Here is a 17,519-nt window from a genome sequence, read left to right as displayed (position 1 = left end):
GAGTTTGGGGGAGGATGGATACATGTATACCTATGGCTGAGTCCCTTTGCTGTTCACCTTCCCTGTTCGCAACATGGTTAATCGGCTATACCCCAATACAAAATATAAAGTTTTTTTTTTTTAAAGAGTCCACAGCAGAAATGTTGCAACAGCTTGTCATGGGGCACAGAGTGCAGGGATGTACTGAGGAAACAGGCAGCTGGAAAGAGGACCTGTTTTCCTCCCAGATGGCTCGGGGTCCACATGGTCCATGGTTGGCCATACACGCACTGGTACAATGTCTGTCATCTCAAATCATAGAGACCTATGACCTCAATGACTTCCAGCTCTAGGTTTAAAATGTGATACACCTGTGCTCATAGCAGCATTGTTTACAAACGTTAGAAGGGGAAAACCATCTGAAGACACTGTGTATACATACCACAGAATAAAGGAAGCAAAATTCGGACACCTGCTACAACATGGGTGAACCTTAAAGACATTATGCTAAGTGACAGAAGTCAGCCGCAAAGGACAAATACCATTTGATTCCACTTCGGCAAGATCCCCAGAGCCGTCAAACTCATAGAGACAGAAAGTAGAATGGGGGGTACCAGGGGCCGGGAGGATGGGGGATGGGAGTTTGCGTTTGATGGGCACAGAGTTTCTGTTTGAGATGATGGAAAGTTCATCATCCCAGATGGAGAGAGATGGATGGATGGAGGTGATGGCTGCACAAAAATGAGAAAGTAATTAATGTTACTGACCTGAACACTTCCATGGCTAAAATGATAAATTCTATGTTATGTCTATTTTTCCACAATTAAAAAAAAAATCGGAGACATAGTTTTTCAAGGCAGAAGCCTAGTGTGTCTCCCTTTGCCTGGTAAAACAATAAAAGTATCCTTTTCTACCTCATCCCACCGCCTGCCCCCCCAAAATCAATAAAAACACCCAGGACAACTACTTTACAGAGATTCGAACAGTAAAGAAAAGAAACTACCATGGCGTTATAAAAACATACCTTTAGTTTGAAACCTCTGTCCTGGTAAAAGCTGAGAGTCTGGAACCTAAGAGAGAATATTCATTAGAAAAATATTTTCTATGTTTAGCATTTTATGCTTACATTCACACTGTATGTTATGTCATTTTTGAACAGAAGCAAATAGGGTTTAGATTTGTTAATTTATTAAGCCAGAAAGAAGAGGAGTGCAGAGGAACAGTCCTGTGGAGCTGTATTCCGATCCTTGCCCCCTGCCCCAACCATGGAAGAGCTTTTCCTTCTTCAGCAGCCACTGGCCTGGGGGTGACAGGACATGTCTGAGCCGCTGCTGAGCCAATCGGCTCCCTCCCCTTGATTTGGTACCACAGCCCAAGTATCCTTAGGAGTGGCGGTTTGCCCAGCTCCATGGTGATGCTTTCCAATTCTCCAGCCTTCTATGCTGGCAAGGAGTTGACCTGCAGGCAGGTGATGGGGCTTTGGGATCGGCTTTCTTATTGCCTGGGCTGCTTCTTTCTGCCCAGAAGCAGGTGATGAGCTGGGCTTTCAGCAGCCATGGATACCAGTGACCAGAGACAGCAGAACAGAAGATGGAGAGGGGTCCTAGGGGTCACCTGGGTCCTTGGTGACCTTGTGGAAGTGCCACCCAGGCCAGGACTGCTGATCTTCACTTTTCCCAGACTTGTTTTAAAAGCTGCTGTAAGGGCTTGGTCACTGGCAGCTGAGAACAAGTCCTAACAGATCCAGGCTTCCTGTGGCTGACCCCGATTCCGCTATGGGGACAGATGGCATCCCTGTTATTTTAGCTTGGAGCTGAATGATCAGGAAGGGCCTGGTGGTACAAAGGCCACCCCAATCACCTTGGAAATCAAATTCCTTTTTCCTTCGTTGACATTGGGAGGATGTGTGAGACTTCCCGGGTTTTATCATGTTTCTCTTTGATTAACGTGATTGAATGGGCTATGAATCAAAACAGCTTGTACTGAAATTTAAATTTCTGATGGAAGTTAGCCCATCAAATCTCCAGGGGCGGGGAGCAGGGGATTACGTTTTTCTGGTTCAGAAACTCTCGGCTCTGGATGATCTTTCAACACTTATTTCAAGGAGCTCTATAGCGATTTTTAAACTCATTCAGATTTGCATAATTAGAATGTATGATCAATTTTAAAGGAGTTAGAGGAAACAATTAGAAGATGAGAGACTGATTAAATCATTTTGAGAGCAGCAAGCTGATTTTCAAATATCAAAGAGTCCTTAATTGACAAATGATTGAACACATTCTTCAGAAGGCCAAACATATGTATAGACCTCATCTGTCACCACTCTCCTTCCCTAAAATGTCTTTTCCTTAGAGTGTTATTGAATTCGTGTCAGTTCAGCCTTGCTGTCACACAATACAGCCTGTAATCAATCCAGGGGTGTGTTTTGGGCACATCTGGCTGGAACTGAATGTTATCCATGGAATAAGGCCCAACTGCCCAGTTCACAAACCAGGGCCCCTGTGACCAGAGAAGGTGGAGTGTGCTGCGCTCCGGGGGTGCATGAGGGAACTGAGAGATTTCAAACATGCTTCCTACTTCTGCTTTCGAACTTATCTTTTAACCTCCTTTACTCTTAGCAAGAGGAAAAATGGTGCGTAAGTTTGTACTGGTCTCCTTTGCTTTTCTGAATGAAGGAAGAACATCTTCTTTCATTACATTAAAAAAAAAATGGGGGATTGTAAACCATGTAAAATCTACAGCACATGACACTAGAAAAAGTCAGGTCCTTTTTATGATGCCTTTGAAGTCTATAACGAGAAAATTATCTGTGACTCCACATCCTTGTATCATTTCATTTTCTGTTAGTCATATTTTCATAGCATAGCTCCACATCTATACCTATTTATGTGATGTCTCTTTGAATATATTTATAGGTATTTATAACTAAATTATAAACTTATTAATTATCTTGTACATTTTGAGTTTCTGTTGTAAAATTACAACATTTAAAATTTTTTTTCTTTATTTTTGGCTGTACTGGGTCTTCACTGCTGTGCATGGGCTTTCTCTAGTTACGGGGTTACTCTAGTTGCAGTGTACAGGCTTCTCAGTGCAGTGGCTTCTCTTGAGCACGGGTTCTAAGCCCACAGGCTTAATTGCCCTGTGGCATGGGGGTCCTTCTGGACAGGGTATCAAATCCATGTTCCCTGCATTGGCAGGAGGACTCAACCAGTGACCACCAGGGAAGTCCACAATGTTTTTCTTAAATTTCTTTTTTGGTTGTGCACCACAGCCTATGGGATCTTAGTTCCCCAGCCAGGGATCAAATCCTTGCCCCCTGCATTGGAAGCATAGAGTCTTAAAAACTGGACTGCCAGGGAAGTTCCTAAAATTAACGTTAATTTATCTGTCTAGAAATATCATGTAGGGAATTAACAGCATAATGTATTCACTTTTCATCTCTACTTTTTTGCAAGAATGCCAACACTGACTTACCAATCTCAACAATGACATGTGACCTTGACACACACCATACCTGCAGGATAAGGGAGAACGTGGGGGAGGGGGCTGGTACAGGGAGTGACAACAATAATATACTTCTAGAATGCCAAGGCATTTAAAAACATGTCAGATTAGAGAAACAATGAAAACTCTTAATGAAGGCATTTGGGCTAATGTGGAATAAGCTGCTTTCAGCTTAAACGCTGAAACACTGGTTTCCATAAAAACCAGGCAATGGGGGGTGTACATATATGCAGTGAGCAAACAAAAAAGAACCTAAGATCTGAAGTAAAGTGCATTTAAGGTTGTAATTATCCAAAGCTCTGTTCCTTTCTTCCATGAAATGTGATATTAGTTCTTTGCCAAGCATTTCTCAAACACATCAGAGAGCACATCCATCATGTAAAAATGCTGGTACAGACATTTGTCCTAGGTTAGAAGGCTTAAATCTTTTAATTCTCTATAATAAGTCATGACAACTTCAGTGTTCATACTAGTTTGAATTAACTGAAGAACAACATGATGGGATAAAGTATGATGGCTACCCTGGTGGCTTAGCAGTAAAAAATATGCCTGCCAACGTGGGAGACACAGGTTTGATCCCTGGGTCAGGAAGATCCCCTGAAGAAGGAAATGGTAACCCACTCTGTTATTTTTGCCTGGGAAATCTCATGGACAGAGGAGCCTGGTGGGCTATGGTCCATGGGGTCTCAAAGAGCTGGATGTGACTGGGCGACTAAACAACATCTACCAAAGGGCATATTAGCACCTATTTTGGCTTCCGACTAGAATTCAGCATTTCCTTCTGCTTCCAGACCACTAATCTTATTGCCCATCCTAAGTCACACAAGCTCGTATACGTCTTTACATATAAAGAGAGGGTATTTGTACCAGTGACAGGAAAGGTGATAATCACCACACATAAGAAGGTGACCAAAGGCCCTTTTATTGTACATTAAGTGGCCTGGTTGTCTCGAATATATTTATAAACTCTTTAAAGGATTAAGTTACAAAGTATATCAAAAATTATTTGAGGCCCAAGTAATTAACATGATTTTTTTTTTTTTTGGCATGCACATGGTACAGATTTGGAGTTTAAATTATGCAGCCATGTTTTGATCCTGCCGTGGGAACGCTCCCCTGAGACTATCTACTTACTGGCCTTTGGTGTTTATTGGACGTTGGATCTCTCACATAAATAGTTCGGTCAGTATTACGTACTGGTTGCGTCTTCAAATCTACTCCATCGTCATTCAGATTGTCTTTCCTTTTTGACTTTATACATCCCATAGTTCCTGTTGGAATACAAAAGCAATGGCATTGTTTTACCATTCCAGAACTGGCTTCCAGCCACCGAAGTTTCTCCATTAATAGAGAAGGTGACAGCGACTCAACAACACACTTCTATTCTTCATCGCTGATGACTTAACCAAGTCAAAAAGGTGAAGACTGTTCACAAGCCAGGTGCTTGTTCATAATCTGTTCACTCATTCATTCAACAACCATTTATTGAGCATCAATTTTACGTCAGCATAAATTCCTGCCCTAAAGACGCTCCTGTTCTTGTGGTGAAGATGTGTGAATTAAAACAACAATGTGATGTGGAAGGTCAACCACAGAGGATGCACAGGACATAGGAAAGGACACTGACCTCAGGCAAGAGGAAAAGGATGTGGGCAGGGGAAGCGTCCTGATGGAAACGCTTTGAGTCAGAATGGGAGTGATGTCAGCTAGGTGGCAGAGTCAGTAAAGGGATTCCAGGAAGAGACAACTTCACATGCAAAGTACTGGCCCCGGGAACACGGCCCCTTCGGGGAACTAGTTCAAGTCAAACCCTTCAGGGAACAAGTAGGGAAGTCCAGGAGTTGGGCTGGACGGGGAAGCATGGCTGAAGACGAATGTCACTGTGCAAGGTGAAGTGAGGGGACCTGGGGCTTCAAAGGCAAACATGATGAAGAGCCAGGAAGCATAAAGGGTGGCTCCAACCTTGTGTGGCTTGGGGCCTGGGGCAATGGTGGTGGCCTTCACGGAGATTGGAAATCAAAGAGGAGACACAGGTATGGAGAACAGATGCTTGTAGGAACACCCACACGATCACATCTGTAGACGTCCCAGTGAGACGTGTGACTGTGGAAAACAGGAGAGATGTCAGAGCCAGAGGCACAGAGGGTGCCGCCAGCCAGCTTAAGGCTTCAGGAGAGACACCTCGACAGAAGGGGACTTGAGCACAACCAGTGAGACAGACAGAACCACCCTTCTAAAGGCTAAACCCTTATCTGCCTATTCAGTTATACTAGGATGTGTAGAGTGTCACCCAAAGCAAACTGGGAACTTAGGTCTAAAGGTGACTTTAAAACTGAGATTGGATATGACTATTCCTCACAGCACGGCCTCATGGTCAAATTTATACACTAAAGACAAAACAAAACCTGTATGCACTCCACTACAAGGTACGGGAGGGTGGTGTTCCCAGACCTACAGGCACACAAGAATCGCCTAGGTTCACAGAGCAGATTCCCTGGACACAGTCCAGGAAGTTCTCCAGGGGCACAGGGGGCTGGGCGCTCCACGGTGACTGTCATTCTCAGGCACTGCCAAAGGGGACCCCTGCCCAGAACATCACAGAACAAGGACGGTTTCACGTGGGGAAGGCGGGTGATGGGAGTTAGGAACACCTCCTAGAGGAGGAATGGGTCAAAAAAGCCTCAGAAGCTCGTCCCCATTGCCCCGGCTCGGCCTGCCTTTGGTCCCACAGGCATCTGCGACCACCGCCTTGTTTATCCTCTCATTGGCTGACATAGGAAGCCTCTGAAGACGGTCACGCCTCTTGCTGAAACTAGCGAGCTGTAGTTCCCAAAATAAAGGGGAAGCAAGTACTTCTTTGACTCAAAACAGCACAGTATTTTTTTTCTTTCATGTGCTAAAGTTTCTGAAATGGGATGGGTTTTCTAGTTGATCTGTAAATAAACAGGGGAGCTCTTTTTTGACCCATCCCACCTCCACCCCTACTCCTACCCTTCAAAAAAAATGTGTTTTTAACTTATTCTCATTAAAATGAGGCTGCATGAAGGAGGGAAGTTGGTGTTGGAAAAGGCCAACCCTAGTGGACACCAGTGGCTCCCTGAACTGTGAAAGGAGCAGCCCAGCGGGTCCCCAGGACACACACATCCCTGGTCTGTGCACCTCACCCCAGGATGTTTCCCGGGGGCCCACTTGCCTCCCTAGACCCTCCCAGACTCTAACACACTCTAGTTCTGTATTTTTTCCAGATCTGGACCCAAATGTTGCCTCTTCAGATCTTCCGAAGCAGACAGGCCGGGCTCCCAGCCTGTTTCTTCTCTGTAATACCACTCCGAGCAGGTGCTCCACGAGGGTTCATGGAAAGAAGGGATGGACCAACTGCTCAGGCTGCTGCACTCTGGGCTTCCAGTGAGCTCATCCCAGCCCCTCCCGCTCAAGACAGACAAGGAAAGGGAAAGGGGACATCCCTGCCCCAGCCATTGTTGTTGTATTGGAGATAGAGGCATAGAGACCTGTAGAACTAACTACTAGTTCACAGGAAACAGAGGTTAAAGGGTCAAAATAATCAGACAAGTCCATGATGTGTCAAAAGGTGAATGAACTTTGAATGAATAGGTGAGTGGGGGAGGACACGTGGGGGGATCATTGGAGATATCTGAATACATGTGGACTTGATCCCGGGGGATTACACATTTCATTGATGTGATGATGGTACTGTGGTCATGCGGGGGAAGGTCCACATCTGAGAGGATGCTCATGAGGCGGGTAGGGATGTGGGCTCGGGGTATCTGCCAGCTGTCAACATTTTCACCAAAACGAAAAAGTAAAAAGGGGGACAAGGGAGCAAGAGGAGGGGACAAATGTGGCAAAATAGCTTTAAAAAAAATCAGTGACTCTAGGTGAGGATTTTTTTGTTTCTGTTGACCTGACATTTTCAAAATAAAAAGTCAGATAAGGGAGAACATAGAAGGACAGTATAAACGACTTTATGCCAAAAAACTCCCAGGAAAATATTAGCTACCCCTGTAGTGTGTGCGTGTGCACACACATTTGTGTGTGAAGGCAGATGTGATTAGAAAGTCACTTTGTAGGTGTTAGGTGATATGGCACAGATTGGGGTATTGGTGGTTCGGTCCTCTGAAGGGGTGATGGCAATCACCTGAAGGCCGTGGCCATGGGAAGGAAAACAGAGAATGAAAATAAAAAGTGGGAGGATGTGTGAGGGGGTCGTCTAATCTGCAGTATTATTTATTTATGCATATTTCATGATTTCCCTCTCCCCCATCACATGGCCTTCCCTGGTGGCTCAGATGATAAAGAATCCACCTGCAGTGCAGGAGACCTGGGTTCAATCCCTGGGTCGGGAAGCTCCCCTGGAGAAGGGAATGGCAACCCACTCCAGTATTTTTGCACAGAGGAGCTTGGCGAGCTACAGTTCATGGGGTCACAAAGAGTCAGATACCACCGAGTAACTTTCATTTTTCATCACACAGATAATTGAGACACCCATGTGCACACTGGAGATGAAAACCCTAACCCACTACCACTGAGCTTTGAGTTTGGGTCCCTGCAGTTCAAACATTCCAGCAAAAGAGCTCAGATAGCATTCTGTTGCATCAGAGGATAAACAGTGCCAGGTCTTCAATTCTTTTCACTGAGCCGCGGTACCAGAAAAACACAAAACCCAGTGCACTCCCAACAAAAACTAAGAGCCCAGTTACATGTTTGCAAGTGACAGGAGCTACGCTTTATAAGGATTTACACCTTAGTATTTATTTTTCAATTAAATATCTGTAATTTTCTGAGCATCTCATCTAATCCTTGAAGAAACCCCATGACCCAGGTATTATTAATCCCATTTTGCAGAGGAGTAAATGGAGGCATGGAGAGATTACATGACTGGCCTCAAACCATCGCACAAGAGAATGGTGGATTCACATAGCTTTCACCTGAAGTATGTGCTTTTTTTTCCTTACCCTTTTGCCAAACAATGGCTATTTTGAAACGTGTTTTATCTCATTATTAATGATGCTAAAGACACTGTTTTTTATAGCCTCCTTCTTTCTCAAAAAGGATTTGAAATGCTTTTACCAAAAAGTGAGTTTAACAAACTGGAAACAGAAAACTCTAGGCGAGGAAAAGAAGACAATGCAAATGTGGATCCAGATTTGCAGTAGGAGCTTTCCGGCAGGAAGAGCCAGAGCCGGCATCACAGGGTGCTCTCCTGGGAAAAAGGAAGCTGACCTGAGTTCACAGTGGACGGGCACACCCCGGCATAAAATTTCTAAAGTTTCATAGGATGGGCTTCACATAAAGTGCTGTCGGCAATGTCTTTGATATTTCTTTTTTAACAGTAAATGAAAGCACATTTTACATGTGGACTCTGTTGTTGTTCAGTTGTTCAGTCATGTCTGATTCTTTGTGACCCCATGGACTGCAGCACACCAGGCTGCACTGTCCTTCACCATCTCCCGGAGTTTGCTCAAACTCATATCCATTGAGTCAGTGATGCCATCCAACCATCTCATCCTCTGTTGACCCCTTTTCCTCCTGCTCTCAATCTTTCCCAGCAGATATGAATTAATCATGATAATACCTGGGGGTCTCACATGCAAATACACCCCTAGGATGTTGTTCATCATAGAAGCTCAAGTAGATGATCTAACCAGACACAGACAGCAGGTGACCCTCTGCCACAAAGGGACCTCCACCAACATATCCAGAAATCGGGATTGGGCGACTTTTCTGTACAGACGTTCACTGGGGCAAATATCCATTAGTGGTGCCTCATCCTCACTGAAGGGCCTTCGAATACCAAAATCTTTGTTTAAAAAAGAAAAACTGGAAGAAACTCTGGGATAAAAGGTTAATTATGACTCCTCGTTTATCATCAGGCTGCTCATGGTCAGACCAAATAATGTCCCACAGTTATTGACATGCTCAGCAAGGAAGCAGCTGTCCACCTGGAATTGCACTTCTGAGAGGTTGTTCTTTTTCCTCTCTGTCCAGCTTTTTTTTTTTTTTTTTTTTTACAATCTTATTGATTTATTGGCTTTGCTGGGTCTTCATTGCGGCATGTGGGCTTCTCTAGTTGCAGTGCTTGGGCTTAGTGGCCCCGTGGCAAGTGGGATCCTAGCTTCCCGACCAGGGCTCAAACCCCCATCCTCTGCATTGGAGGGTAGGTTCTTTACCAGTGGATCACCAGGAAAGTCTCTCTCTCCAGTTTTATTGAGATATAATTGACATATACCATTGTATAAGGTGTACAATGTGATCATTCGATATACTTACATATTGTGAAATGGTTACCTCAAAACAGTTAACACATTCATCACTTCTCATTTTTAGGGGTTTTTGTTGGTTTTGTTTGTTTGTTTTTTATGGTGAAAACTTGTAGAGAATTTGTTCTTTAGATATGCTTACACAGAGCACAAGGATGTTCACACTGGTGTTATTTATATGACAGACACAGACAATCTAGATGTCCATCAGTAGGGGTTGTGTTGTTGTGTGTTAGTTGTTTAGTTATGTCTGACTCTTTGTGACCCCATGGGCTATAGCCTGCCTGGCTCCTCTGTCTATTTCGTTCTCCAGGCAAGAATACTGGAGTGGGTTGCCATTCCCTGCTCTAGGGGAATTGAACCCAGGTTTCCTACATTGCAGGCAGATTCTTTACCATCTGATCCACCAGGGAAGCCTGATAGGGGAGAGTTCATTAAATTAAGCCAAACTAACATATTATATCACATGGATCACAGCCTTGTCTAACTCATTGAAACTAAGCCATGCCGTGTAGGGCCACCCAAGATGGATGGGTTATGGTGGAGAGTTCTGACAAAGTGTGGTCCACTGGAGAAGGGAATGGCAAACCATTTCCGTACTCTTGCCTCGAGAACCCTATGAAAGCAGGAGGAGAAGGGGATGACAGAGGATGAGATGGTTGGATGGGATCACCAACTCAATGGACATGAGTTTGGGTAAACTCTGGGAGTTGGTGATGAACAGGGAGGCCTGGTGTGCTACGGTACATGGGGTTGCAAAGAGTCAGACACAACTGAGCAGCTAAAGTGAACTGAACTGAGCATATTATAAGAGTGAGGTGGGTTAAAAAGAGAGATTTGCATGACTTGGATGCTCTTGACCACCAATCATTATGAATTGAAAAAAATTCATATATCCATCAATTTATGTAATCAATCAGCACACACACACACATGCGCGTGCACACACATCCATGTATAATTAATGTGCACAGCAAATAGTCTGAAAGGATCCCACCATCATATTGCTTAGGTTCTGAAGTCCACTTGTAAGATGCAACAGCCCATAAGAAATTTTCTCTTAAAAATGTCTAAGGAAGGGAGTTTCCTGCTGGCCTAGTGGTTAGGATTTGGTGCTGTCACTGTGGTCACCCGGGTTCCATCCCTGGCCCAGGAACTGAGAGCCCACAAGCCCCACGGTACAGCCAAACTATACATAGTTTTAAAATTTCCTAAGGAAGACAACACAATTTGCAAAATATTTTGGAGAAAAGAACTGTGAAGTCAGATTGCTAAACTCAAATCCTGCACCCCTCAATTATTAACTGTGTGATCTTGGCAAGCAACCTAACCTCTGGGCTTCAGTTTGCTTCTGAAAAAAAATGGAGATCACTTCATCTAGCTCATCAGTTTGTTATGAGGGTGACGTGCCTTAAATCAGTAATATTTGTAAAGTGCTTAGAAGTGTACTTAAGCAGCACATAGTAAGAGCTATATACATCTCTGCTAAATAATACATAAATAAATGTAGCCCAAAGGCTAGGTTTCCCTCCATTACTGGGAGAGAGAGAATTCGTGATGAGAAGCATAAGGAAACCCCATTGCACCCCAAAGAGGGACCCGCAGCAGCACACTTCCCAAATCAGCTTCTGGCTGGCACACGCCCCACTTCAGTTCAGTTCAGTTCAATTCAGTCGCTCAGTCGTGTCCGACTCTTTGCGACCCCATGAATTGCAGCACGCCAGGCCTCCCTGTCCATCACCAACTCCCGGAGTCCACCAAAACTCACGTCCATCGAGTCAGTGATGCCATCCAGCCATCTCATCCTCTGTCGTCCCCTTCTCCTCCTGCCCCCAATCCCTCCCAGCATCAGAGTCTTTTCCAATGAGTCAACTCTTCGCATGAGGTGGCCAAAGTGCTGGAGTTTCACTTACACCTTCTAAATGGAGCTTTTCTCCCCTCTCCCTCCTCCCCTCTGTTAGGCAAGGTAACCTGGACATCAGGTCACTCTGTTGTCTACTTTTTTAAAAAAAATTATATTTATTTAGTTTTGGCTGTGCTGAGTCTTTGTGGCTGCATGGGCTTTTCTCTAGTTGCTAGGAGCTGGGGCCAGTCTCCAGTTGCCATGCTCGGGCTTCTCACTGTGGTGGCTTCTCACTGTGGTGGCTTCTCTTGTTGTGGGTGCTCAGACTTCAGTAGTTGCAGCTTGAGGGCTCAGTAGCTGTGGCTCCTGGGCTCTAGAGCACAGGCTCAATAGTTGTGGTGCATGGGCTGAGTAGCTACACAGCCTGTGGGATCTGCCCTGATCAGCGATCAAATCCCTGTCTCCAGCATTGGCAGGTGAATCCTTTACCACTGAGCCACCAGGGAAGCCCTGCTGTCCACTTTAATAACATGATGATGTGAATATAACTGTGTGTATTCAGTTCAGTTCAGTCGCTCGTCATGTCTGATTCTCTGCGACCCCATGGACTGCAGCACACCAGGTTTCCCTGTCTATCACCAACTCCCGGAGCTTACTCAAACTCATGTCCATCGAGTCAGTGATGCCATCCAACCATCTCATCCTCTGTCGTCCCCTTCTCCTCCTGCCCCCAATTCCTCCCAGCATCAGGGTCTTTTCCACTGAGTCAACTCTTTGTATGAGGTGGCCAAAGGATTGGAGTTTCAGCTTCAGCATCAGTCCCTCCAAAGAACACCCAGGACTGATTTCCTTTAGAATGGACTGGTTGGATCTCCTTGCAGTCCAAGGGACTCTCAAGAGTCTTCTCCAACACCACAGTTCAAAAGCATCAATTCTTCAGTGCTCAGCTTTCTTTATAGTCCAACTCTCATATCCATATAAGACTACTGGAAAAACCATAGCTTTGACTAGATGGACCTTTGAGGGGAAGGAATTCTGCAATGAAAGAGGTTCCTGAGCTTGGATTTATATAATATACCATTCAGGTAATATTTTGTTTTTCACCATAAGCTTCACAAATTTAAAAGATATTCCATCATGTCCATTTCAGCCTGAAGTTCATATAAATTCACCTCTCGGCTATAGAAAGATTTTTAAATCACCAATTTCTCCTATTCTGAGAGCTAAAAGAAATAAAAACAGGAAATTGGATTACTACTTCCCCTATAAAATCTGAACCCACATTTTAACAGCTATTTCACACATTTATGTTCAGAATCCTAGATCTTAAAATCGAAAAACAAAGCTACTAGAATTTAACCCCTGAGAACATAAATTTCTTGCCTTTATAAAGTGCTACCAAAGAAATTTTTTTTTGCTTTGTTTTGTTTTTATTATGACAGCATTTTCTTTTTATGATGACCGATGTATTTGCTCTCTTTAAAGACAGATGCCTTTATCCCAGCAGCCACACAGAAACTCAACAAAAAACTTTTTTTTTTTTTTTCACTTCACTGCAACTTCCCAGACTGAATGTGTACATTTGCACTGCACTTTCCCAGGAGCTAGTGAATACCGCATCCAGAGGTTCTGAAGTCCCCCTCCTGGCCCTCTTTGGCCTGACATTGTGAAATTTAAGTGGTCATTCCGGAGTGACCAGAAGCATCTCTAGGGCAGGAGACAGACAGCATGGGAAACAAGAGGGAGACCAGGACTTGCTCGCTCTGTGACTGGCACAGTGCAGACCAGGAAGACACTACCAGAGATGGACCCATGCCTGGTGATCAAAGGTCCCTGAGCCCAGTGGCCTTGGAGTTGCACTTCCAACCACCCAAGGCCTCTTGCCTGACCGTGCAAGGAGCTCACCTCCAGAAGAGCTGAGTGAGGGAGCCTCAGAAGAGAAAGGAAGCCCCAGGAACATAGGGATGAGTGCCTACGATCCCAGACGAAAGTGGTCTTGGGCTTGCAAAGCAGGTTGAGCTTGGTACCAGGATCATTCACAGGGACTCATCCCCAAGACAATTCTTATCTGGGCCACCTGGTACCGGTTATGTAGCCTGAGAGATGTACCTTGCCTGCCCAAATAGAAGCCTTTCAGATGTTCTTTGACTCTTTTCCTTTTTCCTTTACTTTCAAGAATGAGATTTTGGAGGCTTTTTTAGAGATGCAAAGCCTAGGGAGGAGTTGGGATCTTTTCTCCAAACTGCTTATAAGAGAGAAAGGGGTCATAAAAGCCTTCTGGGTGTCCTGGGGAAGGAGGGGGACAGAAGAGGAGGGAGCATCAGAACTCAACTCCATGACCAGCACCATCAATTCCAACTTAAGTAGCTGTCTTTCTCTACTATAAAGCCCCCGCTAAGGTCTAAATCACCTTAGACCGACATTACTTTTTTTTTTCTTCCCCCCGACATTACTTTCTGAACAAAGGTCCATTTAGTCACAGCTACGGTTTTTCCAGTAGTCACGTACAGATGTGAAAACTGGACCATAAAGAAGGCCCAAGAATTGATGCTTTTGAGCTGTGGTGCTGGAGAAGGCTCTTGAGAGTCCCTTGGACAGCAAGGAGATCAAACCAGTCAAAACAAAAGGAAATCAACCTTGAATACTCATCAGAAAGACTGATGCTGAAGCTCCAATACTTTGGCCACCTGATGTGAAGAGACATCTCATAGGAAAAGACCCTGATGCTGGGAAAGATTTAGGACAGGAGGAGAAGGGGATAACAGAGGATGAGATGGTTAGATGGCATCACTGACTCAATGGACATGAGTGTGCAAATTCTGGAAGAAAGAGAAGGACAGAGGAGCCTGGTGTGCTGCAGTCCATGAGTCGGACATGACTTAGTGACTGAATAACAATAGGCATTTCCACGCGTGCTAATATCAACCATGTGCTTGAGTTGGGGGATAGCTTCTTTCTCCCCAAATAACACAAGAGAAACCTGCATCTATCTACATCTTGGAAGAGAGCAGAAGAAACAAGAAGGACAACTCTTATCTTGAAGGTTCAGAGTCACAATGGAAAACAGTCTGTTTAAAATGGGAATAATTTGACCCTGTTGGTCAACTTAAGGTTGTTTTCCCACCTGCTGCTACTCAGAGCGCTGGAGAGAGAAGAGTTAGACAATGTGAAGATTTCTTTTCCCTCCTTTTTCCTTTCCTCCCCCCCCCTTTTTTTTTTTGCACAGTTGAACTGCAGTGTGCAAAATCTGCAAACCTGTTTCACAGAAGATGCATCAGTTTCCAGAATTAGAGAGTGGTGATGGTTTTACAACCCATGAGTATACTAAACGTGTATCAATAAAAAATTAATTTAAAAAGGCACCTCCTCGCCCCTTCCATGCTGAAATGAGAGACCCCAGTGCATTACGGCTGATTCCCTCTTCATTAACTCTTCTTCAAGCCTTTGAAATAAAAATCTGGGGCTTCCCTTGTGGTTCAGCGGATAAGAATCCACTCGCTAATGCGGAAGACACAGGTTCGATCCCTGGTCCAGGAAGATCCCATATGCCGCAGAGCAACTAAACTTGCGCCCCGCAATTACTGAGCCTGTGCTCTAGAGCCCGTGGTCCGCACACAACAGGAGAAACCACTGCAATAGAGGCCCACGCCCTGCAGCTAGAGAGTAGCCCCCTACTCACTACAACTAGAGAAATAGCCTGTGCAGCAATGAAGACCCAGCACAGCCAAAAGTAAAATAAATAAAAAATTGCAATACAAAACAAAAACAGGCATTAAAAAAAAAAATCTGACCCATTTTAATTTACTCATGTTTGCTGATGTCTTTATCCAGTTTGAAACCATTTCTTTATTTTGTGCTCTAAGACCCAGGTGTGGCTTCAGGAAGACCTGGGGATCGGGCAATGAACTATAACATCAATGTGTGGCATAAAAATGTGAACCTAACCTGACACAGAGATCTTTCGAAATAACAGTCAAATATGAAAGACAGCAAATGGACTGTGTTTTTGGAACTTTAATAACCTGGTACAGTTTTTATCACTACATTAATTAGAGTGAGTCCAGAAAAGAAATGCAAGACAGTTTCAGAGGTAGATGAAATTCAAACACCTGGAGGTTTGGTGTCCAGCACAGAGAAAGTGGAAGAGAAATCTAGCTCTTGCCTGGAAGAGAGTGGAGAAGTGACAAAGGTGTGGGGAAGTTAGGAATCTGGATGTCTAGCTGCAGGTCTGGCCTGGGCAGTCCTGTATATGGACAAGACTAAGCCGGTCTCAGGATTCTAATCTCCTCACCATGAAATGAAATCGGTGGGCGTGGCGGGAGAGAGTATGTGATACTCTTCACCTTTACAGCACGTAACAAGGGCCTTTAAAACATATCCACTTCTCAACACAACACCCACACCTCTCCCAATAAGAGATTTCTAAGAAAATAACTGGGTAGTTACGCAAAGCTCTAAGAAAGGGATTTTCATTGTGAGACTGTTTGTATTATAATACCATCCAATCAGAAATAGGCTTGTTTGATGTGTAAGAAACCTAATATCCATCAACAGACGAATGGATAAAGAAGATGTGGTACACATGTGCATATATATATATATATATATACGCCATATATATGCAAGTGGAATATTATACATATAGAATAGAATATTACTCAACCATAAAAAGTATGAAACAATGTCATTTACAGCAATACAAATGTACCTAGAGATGATCATACTAAGTGAAGTAAGCTAGGCAGAAACAGACAAATATCACACATCACTTATATGTGTAATCTAAAAAAAGGACACAAATGAACTTATTTACAAAAGAGGAAAAGAGACATAGAAAACAAACTTTATGGTTAACAAAGAAGAAAGGTGATGGACAAATTAGGAGTTTGGGAGTAACATATACACACTACTGTATATAAAATAGATGATCAACTGGATCTATTGTATAGCATAGGGAACTATACTCAGTATTTTGAAATATGTAAATGTAGACTATATGTCACTGTCATTTAGTTGCTAAGTTGCATCTGACTCTTTGTGACCTCATGGACTGCAGCCCACCAGGCTCCTCAGTCCATGGGATTGTCCAGGCAAGAATACTGGAGTGGGTTGCCATTTCCTTCTCCAGGGGATCTTCCTGACCCAGGGATAGAACCCATGTCTTCCGCATTGGCAGGTGGATTCTTTGCCACTAAGCCACCAGCGAAGCCCATATATATATGTGTGTGTGTATGTGTATGTAAAACTATATATAACTGAATTGCTTTGCTGTACACCTGAAACTAACACAACATAGTAAATTAACTATACTTCAATTAAAAAAAAAGAAAAACAGATTTGTTTGTCAGATAATAGGTCAATGGTTAAATAAATGGAGACTAGCTCTTGAAATTCATTCCACCCAAAACCAATTCTCTGAAGATTTTCACCTTACAAGATGACAAATTTACCAAATTTTGTATCTTTTAACTCTTTGTGTAGTGTATATAATTTCATATTTGATGTGATGTTTTAACAGCTAAAGTTTACTGCTGGTTTGTGTTAGTATTCAACAGCTTAAGGGTATAATAATTATTATCCAATGTAATTGTTTTAAAAGCTTTTGAAGGTTTCTATGATGCTTTTTTAAAGGCATGTTCTATTTTTAGAAACTAAGACTTGTTGAGTCTTCTTTGAACTATATTAGCCTTGTGCTTGCGTGCTCAGTCGTTCAATCATCTCCAACTCTGCAACCCCATGGACTGTGGCCTACTAGGCTCCTCTGCTCATGGGATTTTCCAGCCAAGAATACTGGAGTGGGCTACCATATTAGACTTGATTAATAGTAATTGGTAGCCAAATTATTAAGAATAATTATGAGATGACTGGAAAATTTGATCATTTATTGAATATTTGATGATAAGGAATTATCA

The 17,519-nt window shown here is 43.6% G+C and overlaps 1 protein-coding gene across 3 annotated transcripts in view; it reads right to left on the bottom strand.

Moving 5' to 3' along the window:
• The window catches only part of LYN (LYN proto-oncogene, Src family tyrosine kinase), a 109,408-nt gene that overhangs the window by 44,598 nt on the left and 47,291 nt on the right, over positions 1–17,519 (bottom strand). For 2 of the 3 annotated variants that reach the window (XM_040261249.1, XM_040261250.1), the window contains exons 2-3: positions 4,621–4,757; positions 1,004–1,049 (exon numbers count right to left, since the gene is read on the bottom strand). In XM_040261249.1, coding sequence (XP_040117183.1) covers positions 1,004–1,049; positions 4,621–4,752 — 178 coding nt within the window. In that variant the 5' untranslated portion in view covers positions 4,753–4,757. The remainder of the gene's footprint in view (positions 1–1,003; positions 1,050–4,620; positions 4,758–17,519) is intronic. The other variant, XM_040261251.1, reaches the window with a different exon arrangement.

This window comes from Oryx dammah, unplaced genomic scaffold, assembly GCF_014754425.2.
Source record: "Oryx dammah isolate SB20612 unplaced genomic scaffold, SCBI_Odam_1.1 HiC_scaffold_19, whole genome shotgun sequence".
Classification (NCBI taxonomy): domain Eukaryota; kingdom Metazoa; phylum Chordata; class Mammalia; order Artiodactyla; family Bovidae; genus Oryx; species Oryx dammah.
The sequence above is the reverse complement of the archived record's forward strand: the minus strand, read 5'-3'. Positions and strand labels throughout refer to the sequence as shown.